The sequence below is a fragment of the Danio aesculapii genome, chromosome 12 (genome assembly GCF_903798145.1).
Source record: "Danio aesculapii chromosome 12, fDanAes4.1, whole genome shotgun sequence".
In the NCBI taxonomy this organism is placed as follows: domain Eukaryota; kingdom Metazoa; phylum Chordata; class Actinopteri; order Cypriniformes; family Danionidae; genus Danio; species Danio aesculapii.
The window spans coordinates 16,356,933-16,376,205 of NC_079446.1; the positions used below are offsets into that span (position 1 = coordinate 16,356,933).

The following is a 19,273-nucleotide window of genomic DNA, read 5'->3' on the forward strand; positions in this document are numbered from 1 at the left end:
TACTAAAAAAACTTTTAACAAATAAACAAATTGTATGACTTTGATTGTAAAACACTAATGAAAAACGTAAGACAACTAGCAAATCAAAAACACAGACAACCAGAGAATACAGATTATGCCTTCAGTACTGCGAGGAGCTTAGAAAATATATTTAAAAAAAAAAGAGGACAAAACCTCAAAACAATTGAAGAATTTGTTGATTCAAGCAATTTCTGGGACAACTGAAACCTTCTTTATAAAAAGAAAAGTGAACAATTTTAAAAACAATGTATTCAAACAATAAGTGCTAAATTAAAATTGGAAATAAGCGAACAGAATTCTTCACTCAGGGACGGGGTGTGAGACAGGGCTGTCCACTGTCACCAACCCTCTTCAATATTTACATAAATCAATTAGCAATGCTCCTAGAGCAAGCAGATATGCCGGGTCTCACACTCCAGTGTAAAGCTTCTGCCGTTTGCAGATGATCTGGTGCTGCTATTGCCAAGAAAAGAGGGTCTGCAGCATATATATATATGAATAATGTGATATATTAAATAATATATTATATATTTAATAATATGCTATATTATTTAGATTTTAAATTTAGTTTTTGAGGATTCATTTTTATTCATTAATAATTTGTATGGTAGTCTACACGTTACAATAAATAATATAGTTAGCCTACAATATTAGCAGTCAGGAAATTACATACGGTAGCTGTGACAGTAGCAGCAGAGGTGGCTTGAGATTTAATCAATTTCCCGACCTGAATTATTGTCCTAGTCCACTCCTGACTACAGTACACCGTAAAGGTAAATGGATATTTCTACAATGTATCAGAGAGTGGTTACCCTATCAGCACCATAGACTGTAAAATATATGGACGTAGCATCCGTGACGTCACCCATAGGTTTCTGAACACTGCAAAAGAAGCTACAAGTAGGCGCGGCCAACCGTCGCCATTTTGTTCGTGCGTCATCGCACCCACGGCGGGATACCAAACAAGGGCAAAGAGGCAGAGGGTGAGCGGAGCTACAGACACCTGCTGACACTTTGCTTAGACCTGGCAGACAGACTTTACTTTGGGAGAAACTCTTAATACTTCATTACCTACGACTCGCTTGTGTTCTGACCACATGTGCTTCACTGTAACAAATTGCTGTAGTTTTTACAGCAAAATTATACAGGAATTTATTGTTTTAACATTTCACACGTTATTATTGTAATTCGCAATGCATTATGGGTTAAACCAAGAGTTACAGTTGTTAACTGCAAATTTCTATGGGGACTGTAAATTAATATACAGGTAGGAGGTGTGTCAATGTAGATTCTGCGTTTTTACAACAACATGTTGTAGTGTGGAATTATGGGATTTCGCGGGCTGATGCAGATTTGAAATATGGTGGACTGGACAAGCGGGAGAAAACAGGAGGCATTATTCGTTAATTTCAAGGTAAGTTCATCATATTTACGTCTATAAATGATAAACATTACTTCTTTTGTTTATTTCGTGCAAGCGATTCATTAAACATATAACAATTGTTAACGTACTGATTTGTCACACTGATATCACGGCATTTTAATTATATTTAAAAGTTCCAATCGTTTTAAACTTATTTGTTTAGTGAAACAGAGTGTCGTTAAATTAAAATGTCTTCTTTAGTCGGCAAATAAAGCCGTGCATAATGCTAGTTTGTGGTACGAACCCAAACGACATAGGCAAGTGACTAAAAACATAAGTCATTAATGCTGATGAATACTCGTATTGTTTTAATACCATGTTTTTCACCTGTCGTCAAGTGATTTTTTTATTCGAGCATGCCTTAAGTTAGCAGTTTGGTTAGCGCAACGTGAGTGTTTGTAAGGCTACATTAATGTTACATTACGCGGGCAGTCAGATTCGAAAAACACGACAAATATAACGTTAATGTTTTTATAGCTGGCTGCTTTATTTTGTTGGATCGATCATTTAAATGTAATTTGCATGTTGCGATATATTGATGTGATTTGATTTGTGTACAACGTGATATCAGTGCATTTAGTTGCATGTAAAAGTTCCGATGTTTAAGCTAGTTTGTTTTGCTAGTAACGTTAAAGGAGATTGTAACTCAAATGTAATATCTTGTTTCAGGAACTTTGGTGGAAAAATCAAGACGTGGCGAATTAGGTTGTTGGAGGTGACTCGAATCTGATCGATAAAGGTAAAACAAACACACTAAAACATAATAGCCTAAGTCTAATGCTAATGAACTCAGCGTATTGCCACCGTGTTATCGTGTTTTTGTCGTCATGTTGTTAGTGTATTAACAGTTTGAAAAGCGCCACATTTTTCGAAGGGCTTGTGGCTAAACATAATAAACACACGTTTTGTTTTCGCATCACAAATATAATGTTTTCATGAATTGGATGCTGGATTCACATGTTGGATTTTCCCATTTAATTTTAGTTTCAATTTCTGTTTTGAATTTGCAGAAGGAACGTTAACAAAGCTCTGTGGCGTAACAAAATTTAACTTAAAGCAGAAAACGCAGCGATAAGATAATAGGCTATTGGTCCAAATAATTTCCATTCACTTACTACACTTTATTCAGATGAATATAGATGAATAATGTATCACTGTAAATTATGTCAGCACGAGAGCAATACCATTCTTGGTTATACTTAGCATATGAAAGTGCACAGCAATTTTCCAAACTGCTCTTTCACCTGTGGTGTACCTGACTGTTGCCGTGTGTTTACAAAATTTGCAGCATTCAAATCTCATCTATATAGAGACCATAAGGGGTATCAAAAGTCACATAGAGGTGGCAGATTTAACCAGTCAGACATAACTTTAATCTGCCTGATTGAACATTGTCTTTACAAATGTACAAGTCTGAAGGATTTGATTAGGCATTTAAAAGATCATATAGATGAAGGAAGGGAAATAAAATGCCCTTTTAAAAGCTGTGTGAGGACATTTAGCGTAAAATCCACTTTTGCTTCCCATATCTCAAGAACACACAAAAATGACCAACCTGAGCACCTGCATGATGCAGTTTTAGCAAACCCATCACAGCTTGAGTGTCAACCCTGTACATCTCTAGATGAAAGTGAAGAGCCTGAGCCAGGTGAGATTTTTGAAAGCGTAGATGAAGATTTATTTCTGAAGAATTTGACTTTGTTTTATTTGAAATTTCAAGCAAAGCTTCTATTACCTTCATCTGTAATTCAAACAATAATTGAGGAAGTCCAAGGAATACATGATTTAGCTCAGGCACATGTTTTTCTAAAACTTAAGGATAAATTGTCTGAACATGGTGTTTGTACTGACACAATAATAAATGTAATTGAAGATCTAAAAAAAAATTACATGCTGAAGGCAGGCAATTCTGTTTTGCGTACAGATCAATGTCGCAAAACAGTCTTTAGATTAGATTAGATTAGATTAGATTCAATTTATTGTCATCACACATGTACAAGTACAAGGCAACGAAATGCTGTAAATGGAACCCCCCGACCGTGCACAGACATCACAACTCCAGGGAAGACAGGTCACGGGAGGTGGAACAGGAAATAAAATAGTCAGGAAAAAGAGGCAAAAAAAAAGTCCCTCTCACCTTGCTCTTAAGTTAGAGCACCGTGAGATCAGGGATAAGAAAAAGCCCCAGCAATCTAGCACAAAAACACACCGACAAGACATAACATTGCCACAGGGGATGGGAACAGGGGGTGTGGAAATAGTCCGGTAAGGGCGGGCAGCCATCAGGTCCTGCAGCCATGGAGGCGCTGGTCGCAGACCTGCTCACCCCCTCCAGTGGGTGAAAGCATACGAAGGCGTTGGATTGGGGCCAGGAAGTGTCGTGCTATGTATCTGTGTGTGTGTGTGCGTAAGCCTGTATAGTCCAACAGGTGTCCTTGACGGGGAGCAGGAATTTCAGAGCGTCTCCTTATCTTGCTATCCGGGAGAAGTTGTTTTCCTCCAGCCGAGGCCGTCTGGCAGGAGAAAAGAAAACACAGGGAAGCCGAAAGAGTGGAAAGATACTTCAACTTTAGGTCAATACCTGCCAATTTCACAGATATTTAATGTCCATCACATGTCTCCAGATCTGGCCAAATTTTGTTGCAAAGCTGCTAACTTCACCCCGATGTTTTCCAGTTTGCGATCTAATATTGCAGTCTGATTATTAGCAAGCCTGCCCATCAGCGCTTCAATCAAGCCGGCCAGCCTGGTGGGGTTTTGAGCAGCACTGACCGCTTTCATCATTCGTCGATACGCCAGGGCCCCGCATAAGCCCATCAGCAGAAACCCTGTTATCAAAGTTCCGAATAGGTAAATGTCTTCAATATCCTCCAGAGACAGAGCAGCCAGGCACAGGACGCGCCACTTCTCCCACCCGTCCATCACGTATCCAGCTGCAAACGTCCCGCAGGACATGTGGGCTCTCCCGAGCCCAAACTTCTCGTCGAGAAGATGGTGTCAATCGCATTCAGAGACCAGTTGATCAAATCCATAATTCCTTATTTGTTTGGATAGCAGGGCACGGAGAGTCTCAGAGATTGAATAAGACAAAGACAAGAGGAGCTAGCGAGGAGAGATATGGGACGGAGAGGGAAAAAGTGCGACCGCCTTCGCCGAGAGCCAAAGAAGAAACAAACAAAAACAACTTCAATTATATTGAGCCAGTTCCTGTGTATTTGGGTACTAATGACTTGGGGAAGGAATGCTTTGCACAGTACGTGCCTATAAAAGAAACTCTCAATGCCCTTTTTAAATCAGAGGAATTCAAAAGGCAATATGAACTATCTCATTCTCGCTTACCAAAAATGGATTTGTTTGAGGACATATGGGATGGACAAAACATTGCTAATAGTGCCTTATTTAAAATGGACAGTTCATCTATAGCATTGATCCTCTATCAAGATGCTTTCGAAGTTGTAAATCCTCTGGGATCAGGTCGAAAAAAACAAGATTTTTGCAGTTTATTTAACACTTGGTGATATTTTACCACATAACAGATCAAATATCGATCAGATGCAGCTTGTTCTTCTCTGCAGGGAACAGGATTTTAAGTGTTTTGGACAGGAAATAGTTTTTAATCGATTGATTAAAGACCTAAAAGACCTAGAGGACAGTGGCATTGTACTGAAGGATGGCAAAGTTATTAAAGGGGCTCTGTGTGCAATAGCAGGAGACAACCTTGGGTCGCACGGTATTGGTGGTTTCCTGGAGAACTTCAGCAGAAGTACTTATTTTTGTAGATTTTGGGATGTTGACAGACAAACATTTGAGTGCAGTCCATTGTCAGAGGGTTCAAAAAGAACAAAGCTGTCATATCAGCAAATTATAAAAGACCTAAGAGAAACCAACTCTGAATCTGTGTTTGGAATCAAATTTGACTCTGTATTCAACCAACTGCTTTATTTTCATGTTTGTGGGCCTGGTCTTCCACCATGTCTAGGTCATGATCTTTTTGAGGGTGTTGTTTCCAGTGACTTGGCATTATGTATCAACTACCTGGTAAACAAAGGGAAGCATTTCACTTTTGAAGAACTGAACAGAAGAATAAGTCAGTTTACCTATCTTGGTAGTGAAGCAAATGACAAACCTCCGGAGTTTTGTCCAAATAGTGAGAAGTTAGGTGGGCACGCAGTCCAAAATTGGTGCCTGTTGAGAGTCCTTCCTTTGTTGGTTGGTGACAGGATAAAAAACCCAACCGAATGTAGTGCATGGAACATGATTTTGCTTTTAAGAGAAATAGTTGTCCATGTGTGTTCACCAACTATTACTGCTGATCAGGTTGCTTATTTGGGTGTCCTCATAGAAGAATACATCCAGTCTAGAGTGGAATTATTTCCAGGTTTTCCCCTTAAACCTAAACATCACTATCTCTGTCACTATCCAGAGCTCATAATCCAGTTTGGCCCTCTGATTCATCTTTGGACGATGAGATTTGAAAGTAAGCACACTTACTTCAAACAGTGTGCAAGAAAATTGCACAACTTTAAGAACCTGTGTGCTACTTTAGCAGAGAGACATCAACTTTTACAATCATACTTAAGTGCTGGGAATCTTTTTCCACCTGAAATTCAGGTGGGAAGAGGAAATGAGTTTTATACCAGTGACTACAATGACAACATCAAGGCAGCTACTTCAGCATTCAGTTTCACTCATGACTCCACTGTAGCTGCAAATGAAGTCATTTACAAAGGCACAAAGTACAAAAGAAACATGTACGTTGTACTAAATCAAGATGAAAAAGGTCTACACATAGGTGAGATTCAACTGATTTTAATTCATTGCAATGAATCTGTCTTCTTTGTTGTGAGGAGGCAGCAGGCTGTGCAGCTTGTTGATATGGGTGTCCATTACATAGTAGAGACAGTTGAAGATTCTAACTACCTGTGTGTAAAACAAGAGAATCTCCTTGATTATTATCCATTAGCACAGTACACGATGAACGACTTACCAGTGATTGTTTTCCATCACTCTTTTCCAGATTTATAAAGGCATGTCCACGTTGGATGAAGACGTACGAGATGCTGTATTGGCAGTCCTACCTGGGCTATCAGAGGAGAAACTAGTGTCTCTTTTGAACAAATTGGCAAGCATAGGAGTTGAATCCAAATCTGACTTGCAGTTTGTTAAAGAGGACAATCTTCCTGATCACATCACACCAATACAGTGTCGTCGGCTCCTCAATGCATGGAATATAGAAGGTATGCCATAGTCATCTTTATGATGACTGGTGCAAAATTGCTTGACATTACAGATTGATTGGTATACTTTACATAGATACCATTTTCTTACCTACATGTTGTCTCAAACACATTCAACATTTCCTTTTTTTATGTGTGGAGCAGTAACAAAGTTTTATTTATTTATTTTTTTAATGGAGAAATGTGATTTTGTTTATACAGTGCATGTCAATGTGGCCCAATCCATTCCAAGTTAAATAATAAGAAATTAGTCATCATAAAGGTAATTAAAAGCATCCATGTAACATAATAGAATATTTTACTGAAGACAGTTTAAACTGTTTAAACTTAGTTTAATAATACCTGATTAAATTGGATTCAGATAAATAACCTTCATGTTTTTATTTCTTATTTGAAACTGAACAGTTTAAGAGCCTAAGTAAGGACCCTATTGACTTGCACTGTATGGATGTAAAACACAGTTATTTTAAATTTATTTGTGTTCCACTGAAGAGAAATGGTAAGAATCATTGTTGATGAGTTGAGACAGACAGAGTTAAATCCATCAAAATCACAATGTCTGATTGTTGCAAAGAAGATTGTTAAACAGTACCCACAAAGCTTTGCTGATGTTTTGAAAGATGGCACAAGAATTGGGACTGGCTATGGATCCCTTTTGATACAACTGAAAACAAGAGTGGAGCATGTTAATCGTGGCTGCTCATTTTCGAGACGCAGGAAACAAAAAAAGACCTCAAATTCACCACCCGAAGACACTGGACCAGGGCCTACTGACCAGTATGGATGTGTAAGGTGGCAGCCTGAGTGTCCTGTTGATGATACTGAAGAAAGTCTCCAAGAAAAGCAGGAAGAAATGAAGGACCTCTATAGTTGTGAGGGGCCAGCTAGAGCTCAAAAAGGACATCTCAGTCAGTTAATGAAAGATACATACTACCTCCAACGTAAATCGATTAATGCCTGTCCACCACCATCCATTGCTGAGTTGAAAAATGAGTGGCCATATCTTTTTACACCCAAAGAACTGTATAGCCACTTTAAGTCACTTACCAACATCAGCATTTTGGAAAGACTTGAGAAGTCCATGGAAGAAAAAGGAAAGATGAGCAGGGACCAAAACAGATGAGATTCAGCGAATACTTCTGAAGTTTGATGATAGTGGAGCTTCAAGTTTCATTCCATGTGTGGTCCTTGTGCTTCTGTCACACTTTAAAGAAAAAAAACGATGCACTGATTCTTCAGATGGATGTAAGTCTTATAGTGTATTTTTAAAGTACATATTTTGTTATTATATCCGAAATGTAAATGCATTTAAATCAAACACCCCCCCTCACTTTTTTCTTGTAGGTGTCAGCAACAGCAGGTGATGTGGAGAAAAGCTTGGTGCTTCCAGACTCTCCAAGACTAATTGTCTTAGGTAATGTACAATGTCCTGTAATAAATCTGTAAATTTATTTAATAAACTTTGCAAGCATTTTTGTGTAAGTGTTGCTTATATATTTATTAATTTTAGGTGACATTCTCACTGCAACTCAGTGGATGCTGAGCATCGAGGGGCAAGTAGTTGTTGGTCCACACCCCAATTTCATAGCTGGATTAGCAGCTTTGTTTTCAAGCTACTACAACTTCAATCTGGTGTACCAGGAGCAGGCGTCCTGCACTCTCGAATTTGTTCAAAGGTAAGAAAATGACTTAAATAGAATTATGAATATGTAAAAGGGAATGTTCACCAAAAACTGAAAGTTCTGTCATCATTTACTCTTCCTCACTTGTCATAAACATCTTTTAGTTTCTTTGCTTTTGTTGAACACAAAAGAATATATTTTGATGAAAGAAAAACACCTCTAATCATTCACTTCCAGAGTTTTTAGGTTTTAGGTTGACCACAATATATCTGTTATATCTATCTTTTTACTCTCAAAGTGATGGTAGTCATTTACTTGCATTATAAATCTCACAACAGACCACAGTATCAGTTAAAACCTTAATTTTCAACTAAGGGAAAAAAATTATTGTAAAGCTCCTGTCTTTATTTTCTGACTGGTCTTTGTGCAGATGCTTTGTTGGAATCAATCCACCCACTGGGACCAAGGCAGCCACAGCAAAGATTGGAGGAAAAAAAGGTGGAAAGGTCTCAGAGAAGAGGAACCACACAGTCAATCCTCATGTTTGTACTCTTCTCAGAAAGCTAATGGACTTTGAATGGTTAAGCATGTAAGTGAGTTCAAAGTTCAAATACAGGACTTCTGCAAAATGAACAAACTTGTTATAGACACACATTTGTAATATTTTGATTGTTCAAGAACATCTTAAAGCTATTTGTACTTTATTTTTTGAAATTTTGGGAATATTTTTCAACAATGTTCAGCAACAGAAATGTTATTTTACAAGTTGAACTCTTAGAGTGCTCTGCTGTCAGTTTTAAAAAAATAGTTTATTACAATTGTTTGTATAGACACGTGATTGTTATGGGAAGCAGACGGACAAACAGGGGTGTAAATATAAATAAAGCCACTTTAAGTCACTTACCAACATCAGCATTTTGGAAAGACTTGAGAAGTCCATGGAAGAAAAAGGAAAGATGATTCTTCAGTTTTTCCGTCAAAAGCCAGCAGGGACCAAAACAGATGAGATTCAGCGAATACTTCTGAAGTTTGATGATAGTGGAGCTTCAAGTTTCATTCCATGTGTGGTCCTTGTGCTTCTGTCACACTTTAAAGAAAAAAAACGATGCACTGATTCTTCAGATGGATGTAAGTCTTATAGTGTATTTTAAAAAGTACATATTTTGTTATTATATCCGAAATGTAAATGCATTTAAATCAAACACCCCCCCTCACTTTTTTCTTGTAGGTGTCAGCAACAGCAGGTGATGTGGAGAAAAGCTTGGTGCTTCCAGACTCTCCAAGACTAATTGTCTTAGGTAATGTACAATGTCCTGTAATAAATCTGTAAATTTATTTAATAAACTTTGCAAGCATTTTTGTGTAAGTGTTGCTTATATATTTATTAATTTTAGGTGACATTCTCACTGCAACTCAGTGGATGCTGAGCATCGAGGGGCAAGTAGTTGTTGGTCCACACCCCAATTTCATAGCTGGATTAGCAGCTTTGTTTTCAAGCTACTACAACTTCAATCTGGTGTACCAGGAGCAGGCGTCCTGCACTCTCGAATTTGTTCAAAGGTAAGAAAATGACTTAAATAGAATTATGAATATGTTAAAGGGAATGTTCACCAAAAACTGAAAGTTCTGTCATCATTTACTCTTCCTCACTTGTCATAAACATCTTTTAGTTTCTTTGCTTTTGTTGAACACAAAAGAATATATTTTGATGAAAGAAAAACACCTCTAATCATTCACTTCCAGAGTTTTTAGGTTTTAGGTTGACCACAATATATCTGTTATATCTATCTTTTTACTCTCAAAGTGATGGTAGTCATTTACTTGCATTATAAAACTCACAACAGACCACAGTATCAGTTAAAACCTTAATTTTCAACTAAGGGAAAAAAATTATTGTAAAGCTCCTGTCTTTATTTTCTGACTGGTCTTTGTGCAGATGCTTTGTTGGAATCAATCCACCCACTGGGACCAAGGCAGCCACAGCAAAGATTGGAGGAAAAAAAGGTGGAAAGGTCTCAGAGAAGAGGAACCACACAGTCAATCCTCATGTTTGTACTCTTCTCAGAAAGCTAATGGACTTTGAATGGTTAAGCATGTAAGTGAGTTCAAAGTTCAAATACAGGACTTCTGCAAAATGAACAAACTTGTTATAGACACACATTTGTAATATTTTGATTGTTCAAGAACATCTTAAAGCTATTTGTACTTTATTTTTTGAAATTTTGGGAATATTTTTCAACAATGTTCAGCAACAGAAATGTTATTTTACAAGTTGAACTCTTAGAGTGCTCTGCTGTCAGTTTTAAAAAAATAGTTTATTACAATTGTTTGTATAGACACGTGATTGTTATGGGAAGCAGACGGACAAACAGGGGTGTAAATATAAATGATGTTTATTACAACAGATGAGCAAAGTGGATAATAATTGAGAGTTGAATGGAGTTTGGAAGGAACTGATGATCCTCTTTGCCAGGTGAGAGGATAGACACTGAAGGATGACCGAATGCACACACCAGAGGACTTGCGGGGAAGACAGACTGACGAGACACACAACGCTGACAGGACACCGGGAACACTGGACAGACTGGAAGGAAACAGAGTTAAGGTAAGTATATTTGATGAGATCGCAGGGGAGTGAAACCTAGGAAGTGGTTCACTCAAAGTCCGCTTCGTAGGAACGAGACCGGACAATGAGTGAAGTGAGGTGTGTGCTTATATAGTGAATGGGAGTGATTGGGTGCAGCTGTGCGTGGTTAATACTCAGGTGAGGGTGTTCGATGTGTGATGTTGGTGGAAGAGCCTGGCCAATCCGTGACAGTGATGTTGTAACATTTGGGATATTGTTCAAAATATCTTATTCACTGCCACTTTTGACACTTAGTGAATATAGATACTTTTGTTAAAATAAATTGTTTAAATGTGGTAAAGTGTTTTGGCATAGCTGATTCACTTTGAGTTTTAATCAACCCAGAATATTGCTTCAAATTTAAAGTCTTTAATAAAAAATAAATACTGTTATTACAATAATTTTGCATTTGTTTTTTTTTTATTCTTATTATTAAAAATGTATAGTGTATGTTTGGTGTATAGTGTAATGCATTTAAAACAACAAGTAATAGATTTGCTTACTGTAAAAAAATTATGATTTACAGCATTTTCAAGGTAAAACTATTACAACAACATCTTGGGTTTTGGGGTATTTACAAGATTTTATTGGCAACTGTAGTTGCCAGGTAAATACTGTAATGTAGTGGAATTACAAGAAAGTACTGTATTGTAAAATACAAGTTAATTTTGTATTGCTGTAAAAAACACAAGAAAATAATGCATTTCAAATACAATTATTAGCTGTAAATGGATTAACAGTATTTTACTGTAATCTATTTTACAGCAATTTACAACATTTTTACAAGACATTATTGGCAACTTTTTTGCCAGGTAATTCCTGTAAATTCTACAGTACATTTTTTACAGTGTTGGCTGTACACTATATCAATAAAGTGTTTAGGCTTTTAAAAACACTGTAGTCATGCATTGAGCCACTAAACATTGTTCTTATGACGTTTTCTACAGGAGGAAAACGCGAATTACTTCCAAACACTTCAATTATAGTCTGTGTTAGTAAATGCAAGACTATTGATGAACTCCAGCACCACAGCACTGTATGATAACGCTTCAGATGACTGTTCTAGAGCCTACAGCTAATCAATCTGTCACATTCTGGAGTGCTTTACAGCTCTAAAGAAAAATATAAATGATGAATGATCTTAAATAAAACAAATACATTTATAGAGATGGTATACAAGTATATAACTTTACTCACATGGGAAACAGAGGCCACGTGAATAGTTTGTGAGCACAATTAAGTGCACACAGCATCCCATATTATCTGATAATTGTAAGAAATAAGACCAAAAGGCAGCTGACTGTGAAGAGCCACATAAAACAAAACAAAAATACGATGAATATGCCGAGATCAGTGGCTAATCTGCCGGATTCAGCTGAGGTGAAGTGACGGCAACCAGCGAGACCTAGCTGTCACTCAAGTGGCCACGCCCTTAATTATGCAAACTTAATATAACCTAATATAAAGGAAACGGATGAGTTATAAAAAAAATTCACCCGCCTCACAGTTGTCATGGAGGGTAATAATAGCTATATGAACCAAAATCGTTCTTTGTACCAGGCTGTAAACACCTTTTTTTCTGCTGTAAATTTGACCATTCTAACAGTGGGCTCAATTGCAATTTGCTCTATTATGGAGCCAGGACAAGCGGAATTTTGATGAATTGCAGTTTCAGTTACTTCCGTACTTCAGTTTCAGGCTTCCCGAGGGAGAGCGGGAGGTTGCCGCTTGATCAGCACCCACACTGTAAAAAAATGCTGGTAAAATTATGAGTCCAATTGAACTTATATTATGTTAAACTGACTTAAAACAGCTTGCGTAACGTACGCAATTAAGTTAGATCATGATTAACTTAGTTTAATAAGGTACAATGAGAAAAGATATGTTGTCAGGACTAATTGATCATATATTTTTGATAAAACACCTGACAACAACAGCAATCGCAGCAGCTAACTGACTTGAGAATCAAGTTACAGGTCCGCACAGACAAGTTCTTTTTTTTTTTGTGGAAGCAAAAGTAGTTTTTCAAGCTCAAGTAATGAAACAAAAACAAAACTACAGTCTGACAATATAAGCTATATTTGTGTTTCAGCTGAGAAATGTTATAAGTAGGTTTTAAACAGGGTATTATTCCTGTAACACGATAAAGCAGGTAATTAACAGAAGATTTTTCTTTATTTTATTCCTTTCAGTGTAACATGAACTCTGTGGTTTCCCTGATTGTCACCGTCACCGGACTACTAATCCTTACCCACTACATTTCCCAGCAACGCCTGATTACTTCTGCACCTGAAAGCCATTACAGTGACTATATAAACTCTTCTCCTGCTTACGGATCGCATTGACTGATTCTGTGTTTGACCTTGCACTGGTCCCTGTTTCTGTGATTGTTTATGCTGCCTGCCTTTTGTGATCCTCTGTTTTATGGACCAGTTGAATAAGTTTTTTTTAAGGAGCTTTTTTCTGTGAAATGATTGTGGTGTTTAGAGGGGAAACTGATGACGCCCTCTGGTAAAATATTAAATCCAAGTTTACTATTATTAAAAAAAAAATGTAAAAAGTCTACTTTTGCCTTAAGCTGCTGTTTGCGATACACCATACACAACTGGCTATTTTTTCTGTGCAGAATTAAAAACAAAGATATACTGTCTGGTTTTCTTCAGTTTCAGTCTTCACAGATCACTTAAATTCATCAGCACATAAATTTCCATGACGATAGTACAGTGTTATTATAAAAAGTATGTTGTAAATTTGGTTTACTTTGTCAACTAAAGGCTACAAGGCTGTAAGTGTTAGCATAATATTAACAACTATTTCAATAATAATTTAGACATCCATTATCCAAATTGCTTGTCGTCTGTTGGGTTGCAAGACACATTTGGCATCTCAGGCCATTTCATTATTTATTAATATTTTACAATGAATGAATGAATTTACCTCTTTTGTCTATTAGTCTTCTACTTCTTCTGCAACCTATCGAACCATTTCCACAGAATATATCACACAACTAGAAGACAGCCTAGCCACAGCAAACTGAGTGTTTGTCAATTCGTCTAGTGCTGCCACCTATGTTTCACTCATTTTGAAACATAAGGGCTGAAAACTAAATTTTCCTTTAATGATATAGCTTGTATTGACTTAATCTTTCTATTTGATTTTTTAAACTCCTCTAAGGCTAAACTTTGAATCAGATCAAAGGTAATTACAAACCTTTGTATGTATTTTAGACAATATTTTGCATCTAAGAGATTCAGCTGACAAAAACCTTTAGAACCCCCTGCCCTAAATTTAGCTCAGGGGAGTGGGAGTAAAGACGCCATGTGGTTACAGAGTAGAGGACAACAGCCATGACTGAAAGTTTGTGTAAGGCAGCATGTATTAAATGTAAAAAAAAAAGTTCAATATTTATTAAAATGTTAAATAACTGCTTTTTCTATGTAGTTTCAAATGAAATAATTACTCTAGTCATTATTGCTTTTATTACTATTACCATTAATAATAATTATTATTACTATAATTAATATAAGAGTGATTTATGAAGGATCACGTGATTCTGAAGACTGGAGTAATGATGCTGAAAATTCATCTTTAAAATCACTGGAATAAACTACTTTTGAACAGTAATTTTAAAGTGCAGTCACCTCAGACTTTTGACTGGTAATGTGTGTGTGTGTGTGTGTGTGTGTCCCTTTGAATTATTTTTTTCTTTTTTAAATTTTTCCCAAATTATGTTTAACAGAGCAAGGAAATTTTCACAGTATGTCTGATAATATTTTTTATTTCTGGAGAAAGTCTTATTTGTTTTATTTCCGCTAGAATAAAAGTAGTTTAAAAATTTTTATGAACCATTTTAAGGTCAAAATTATTAGCCCCTTTAAGCTATATTTTTTCGATAGTCTACAGAACAAATCATCATTATACAATAACTTTCCTAATTACCCTAACCTGCCTAGTTACCCTAAGTTAAGTCTTTAAACGTCAGTTTAAGCTGTAAAGTGTCTTGAAAAATATCTAGTAAAATACTATGTACTGTCATCATGGCAAAGATTAAATAAATCAGTTAATAGAAATGTGTTATTAAAACTATCATGATTAGAAATGTGTTGAACAAATTCAATTCAATTCACCGTTATTTGTATAGCGCTTATACTATGTAGATTGTGTCAAAGCAGCTTCATAGCAGCTTCATAAAAGGTCATAGTAAATAGGAACAGTGTAGTTCAGTTTGTATTGTTTAAGTTCAGTTCAGTTTAGCTCAGTTCAGTGTGGTTAAATAATCACTACTGAGAGTCCAAATACTGAAGAGCAAATCCAACGATGCGCAGCTCTATAGATCCTGAACCATGCAAGCTAGTGGCGACAGCGGAGAGGGAAAAAAACTTCACTAAATGGCGAAAGTGAAGAAAAAAAACCTTGAGAGAAACCAGGCTCAGTTGGGCACGACCATATTTCTGATTTCAACTAATATATATATATATATATATATATATATATATATATATATATATATATATATATATATATATATATATATATATATATTAATAACAAAGTTTAAATGATGTCTGTGATGTTGTCAAGAAATGTGTTCATGGCAAATAATATGTTATTATACTGTATAGCTGTTTAATAACTGGTATAATAGCCTGTAAAACAAACAAAAAAAAGACCCCATTCATTGCTGTCAATGAATTTATATATGCCTTCTGTGTTGGGCCGAAGATAAATGATATGGACTGCATATATGGTGCTATGGATTGCATATATGGAGTGAACAGGGAGCGCTGCAGAATGCTGTTTTGGACTATGCAGGGTGTCTTTAAGCTACTCAATATAGAGCCCATCGATTGAAAAGTCTTTTTAGTGATCAAGCTTCATCCTATACACACATCCAACATATAAGAACAGAATCTTTAGCAATTTAATCTGTTGTTAGTTATTTGTTATTTGTTAGTTGTCTTTCCGTAGACTGCAGATGATTATTATTGAATACACAGCAACCCACGTTATAATACAAACTCCCTAAATGCTTATTAACTAAAATAATAATATGGTAATAGATAGTTGAGTAGACTACCTGACTATCAGGCCAACAATTAAATTTTACGTTATTGCAATTTACACCTGAGTTAAATCTAAATATTCTGCTATAATATTATTTTTAATAACAACAGCAATAATAATAATAACAATAATCACAAACCACTCCATAACCATATTACCAGAAATGTAAGTTTTGAATAAAATATAAAAAGAAACACATTCAAACTTTTAATAAAACTCAGATATTTACTCTGAAGCTACAATAATACTGTCATGTATAAAAGTACCATAGGTTGCTTTAAAATTACTTATTACTTACAACGATATCCACATACCAAGCCTTAATCTAGAAAAATACTGTCAAAATGTAATAATTTAATGAGAGACATATGAACCATGTCCTCCTTGGCCTTGTCATTTTTCTCCACAAGAAAGTTTCTTCTCATTCCAAAATGTGCAAATCCTATTTTGGATCAGGAATGAAAAATGACACCAAAGTACAGCTCCTCTCTTGTACTTTCACTAGCACTCACTTTTCTAAACCTACTGTTGATTCTAAAGTTAGCACACTTCTGCCAGTATATAAGACTTGAGAAGGAACTTCAACGTTGTCAGTCACATCAACGTGGAGTATCTCCTTATTTGACCAACGACAAAAACCTTGAGAAATGGTGAGTGTCTACAAAAAATATAAACTCAGTTCTTTAAGATGAGATTAGTTATTGAACACTGATCATCATTTGATGACAAATGAATACGGCTGTAGATACGATATATTTGTAGTGAGTGCCAGTGCAATTAACTACTTGATAGAAGACAAAGAAAAAAAAAAGAAATCTTTCCTTGATATCATATGAAATATAGAACCTCATTGTCACTAGAAAGGAAATTTTAATTTGTAGCAAATTACACAGGGAAATTAGCTGAAATTGTATTTGATGATAAAAGTTGACCAGCATAACAATCAAGTGTATTGTTACACTACATTTGTTTATATCTAGGCACCCAAGAAAGCCAAGAGGAGGCAGCAGGCAGAGGGCGGTAGCTCTAATGTCTTCTCCATGTTCGAGCAGAGCCAGATCCAGGAATACAAGGAGGTACGGTGCATGTTCTGTAATAATTTAAAGTATTTGCTGTATTTTATTGAACCTAATATTAGTTCAGTGCATTATTTTTTGTTAACTGGGGATACACCTTACACCCCCTCCCATTCCCACTACCCCCCAACAGCAACAAGCTGTACAATTAAGGTCAACACGTTTAACAAAAATTCAAGTTTGTTTTTCCACCAATCAAATCAATAGATATTCATGTTGAATATTTGCCCATGCTTGTGTTCTTGCTGACTTATGTGTGTTAACCAATAATTTAACAACTGTTACATTTTAAAACTATTTAGCTATTTTAAGAAAAAAAGTAAAAAAAAAAAAAAATTGAATTAACTAAATGTAAGAATAATACAAAACTTTAAATTGTTTTGCTGTTGGGAGATTAACTGGCAAATGTACCATTCTCCCATTCTTAAATATCTCCAAAGTCTTGTCTGTGACCTTTTAATAGCTTAGAAAGACAAGTAGGCAGCAGCTGCCAGGTTACTCAAATGTCATACCCAGTTTAAAAGATGGCATATAGAAAGACTTTCAGAAAAAGAAATATATCTAATTTAAGAAATAAGTTTTCTTCTGTGAAGACATAACCTGTAATTGAAACGTGTAATTTAAATCTAAAAACACTTTGAAGATTTTTATTTTTTAGTGAGCCATAATCCTCAGTGATATGTTGGCTTGCAGTATTAACATGACAGATATCTTCTGCTTAGATCTTGTATATTGCATAGTGCAACATGAACTGGCATTAACTGTCTACCCTCTCTAAAACAAACAGGCTTTCACAATCATTGACCAGAACAGAGATGGTATTATCAGCAAGGATGATTTGAGGGATGTGCTGGCATCAATGGGTCAGCTAAATGTAAAAAATGAAGAGCTAGAAGCTATGGTCAAAGAAGCCAGTGGCCCCATCAACTTTACTGTTTTCCTTACCATGTTTGGTGAAAAGCTAAAGGGTGAGTTGTCCAAATCTTCACTTACTTAGTTTAGCACTGTAAACACAATAAACTTCAAATGCTCATACTTTTGGTTCTGGGTAATAAATTAGGCATTAAAATATGTAATTTTCATCTCAGCAGAAAACATTTTATATTACTTTCACATGTATTTGACTGAAGATGGGATTCAATAACTATGACCTAAGTGTTGCATTTTACTGTTTGAGCTACAGAAAGCAACACTTTTTTAGATTTGCTACTGCTATTTTATTGGTTTACAGACTTACTGATAGCTGGTGAAAGGACCATAATTTTGTCATTTTCTTTGACTTCAGTAACAGCCCAAGTTTTACACTTTTTCTTCTTTTCAGAAAATGTAGATAACAGTTTTGAATTGTACAAAGTTTAGTACTAATATTTTATCAAGCATTCACAACATTTAATCATCGAACTATTAATTTAGGTGCTGACCCTGAGGATGTTATTGTGAGTGCTTTCAAAGTCCTAGACCCTGAGGCAACAGGCGCAATCAAAAAGGAGTTGTAAGTGTCTTTATCAATTCTTGTTCATGCTAAAGAATATTTCATTAAAGAACATGTATAAAGCCTTTACAAATGTTATTGTTTTATTCTCTAGCCTTGAGGAACTTCTGACCACCCAATGTGACCGGTTTACAGCAGAGGAGGTTAGTTGTAGATGGAATATTTAATTAGTGGTATTTTGTCAGGTTTGTGATACAGCAGAGAAATGTAAAATTCTATGCTACATTTTACATGTGCTAAATACTATATATATATATATATATATATATATATATATATATATATATATATGCCAGTAGGCAGACATACAGAACCCCTTATTCAATACCTTAACCCCACCCCACCACTGTTTAATTTAAAAAAAAGTTAACCTGTCGTCTTCATTTTATTTTATTATTTTGTTTACAATCCTCTTATCATTTTCTTTTAGATGAAAAACCTTTGGGCTGCTTTCCCTCCAGATGTAGCTGGCAATGTAGACTATAAGAACATCTGTTACGTCATTACACATGGAGAAGAGAAAGAAGAAGAATAATTCAATTCATTAATAAGCTCTCTACCTTCTCTTATTACCACACCATATTAGTCCCCCATGGTTCATCTGCTCTCTGAAAAAAAAGACTTATCTGAACTTAAGATTTGTTGGCATTTGGGCTGAATGTGAGTTCTGTTTAACTAATATGATTACATTCAATAAAATTATCTAAAATCA

The 19,273-nt window shown here is 35.7% G+C and overlaps 1 protein-coding gene and 1 long non-coding RNA gene across 2 annotated transcripts; both read left to right on the plus strand.

The window, feature by feature from the left end:
• Nucleotides 1-638: 638 nt before the first annotated feature.
• LOC130238209 (uncharacterized) lies at nucleotides 639-6,545 on the plus strand. The gene is made up of 3 exons (XR_008838613.1): nucleotides 639-1,435; nucleotides 2,114-2,183; nucleotides 6,462-6,545. It is a non-coding gene; the product is annotated as an uncharacterized LOC130238209 (long non-coding RNA).
• A 9,988-nt stretch (nucleotides 6,546-16,533) lies between these two features.
• mylpfb (myosin light chain, phosphorylatable, fast skeletal muscle b) lies at nucleotides 16,534-19,273 on the plus strand. The gene is made up of 6 exons (XM_056469128.1): nucleotides 16,534-16,643; nucleotides 16,974-17,069; nucleotides 17,857-18,037; nucleotides 18,483-18,561; nucleotides 18,656-18,704; nucleotides 18,992-19,273. The coding sequence occupies exons 1-6, from the start codon at nucleotides 16,641-16,643 to the stop codon at nucleotides 19,094-19,096; spliced, it is 513 nt and encodes a 170-aa protein (XP_056325103.1). The 5' UTR covers nucleotides 16,534-16,640; the 3' UTR covers nucleotides 19,097-19,273.

What these genes read in the sequence shown, in the direction of transcription:
- mylpfb (XM_056469128.1), top strand. An exon ending in GTTTGGTGAAAAGCTAAAGG is followed by an intron (nt 18,038 to 18,482) that starts GTGAGTTGTCCA and finishes CTATTAATTTAG; the next exon opens with GTGCTGACCCTGAGGATGTT. An exon ending in GGCGCAATCAAAAAGGAGTT is followed by an intron (nt 18,562 to 18,655) that starts GTAAGTGTCTTT and finishes TTTATTCTCTAG; the next exon opens with CCTTGAGGAACTTCTGACCA.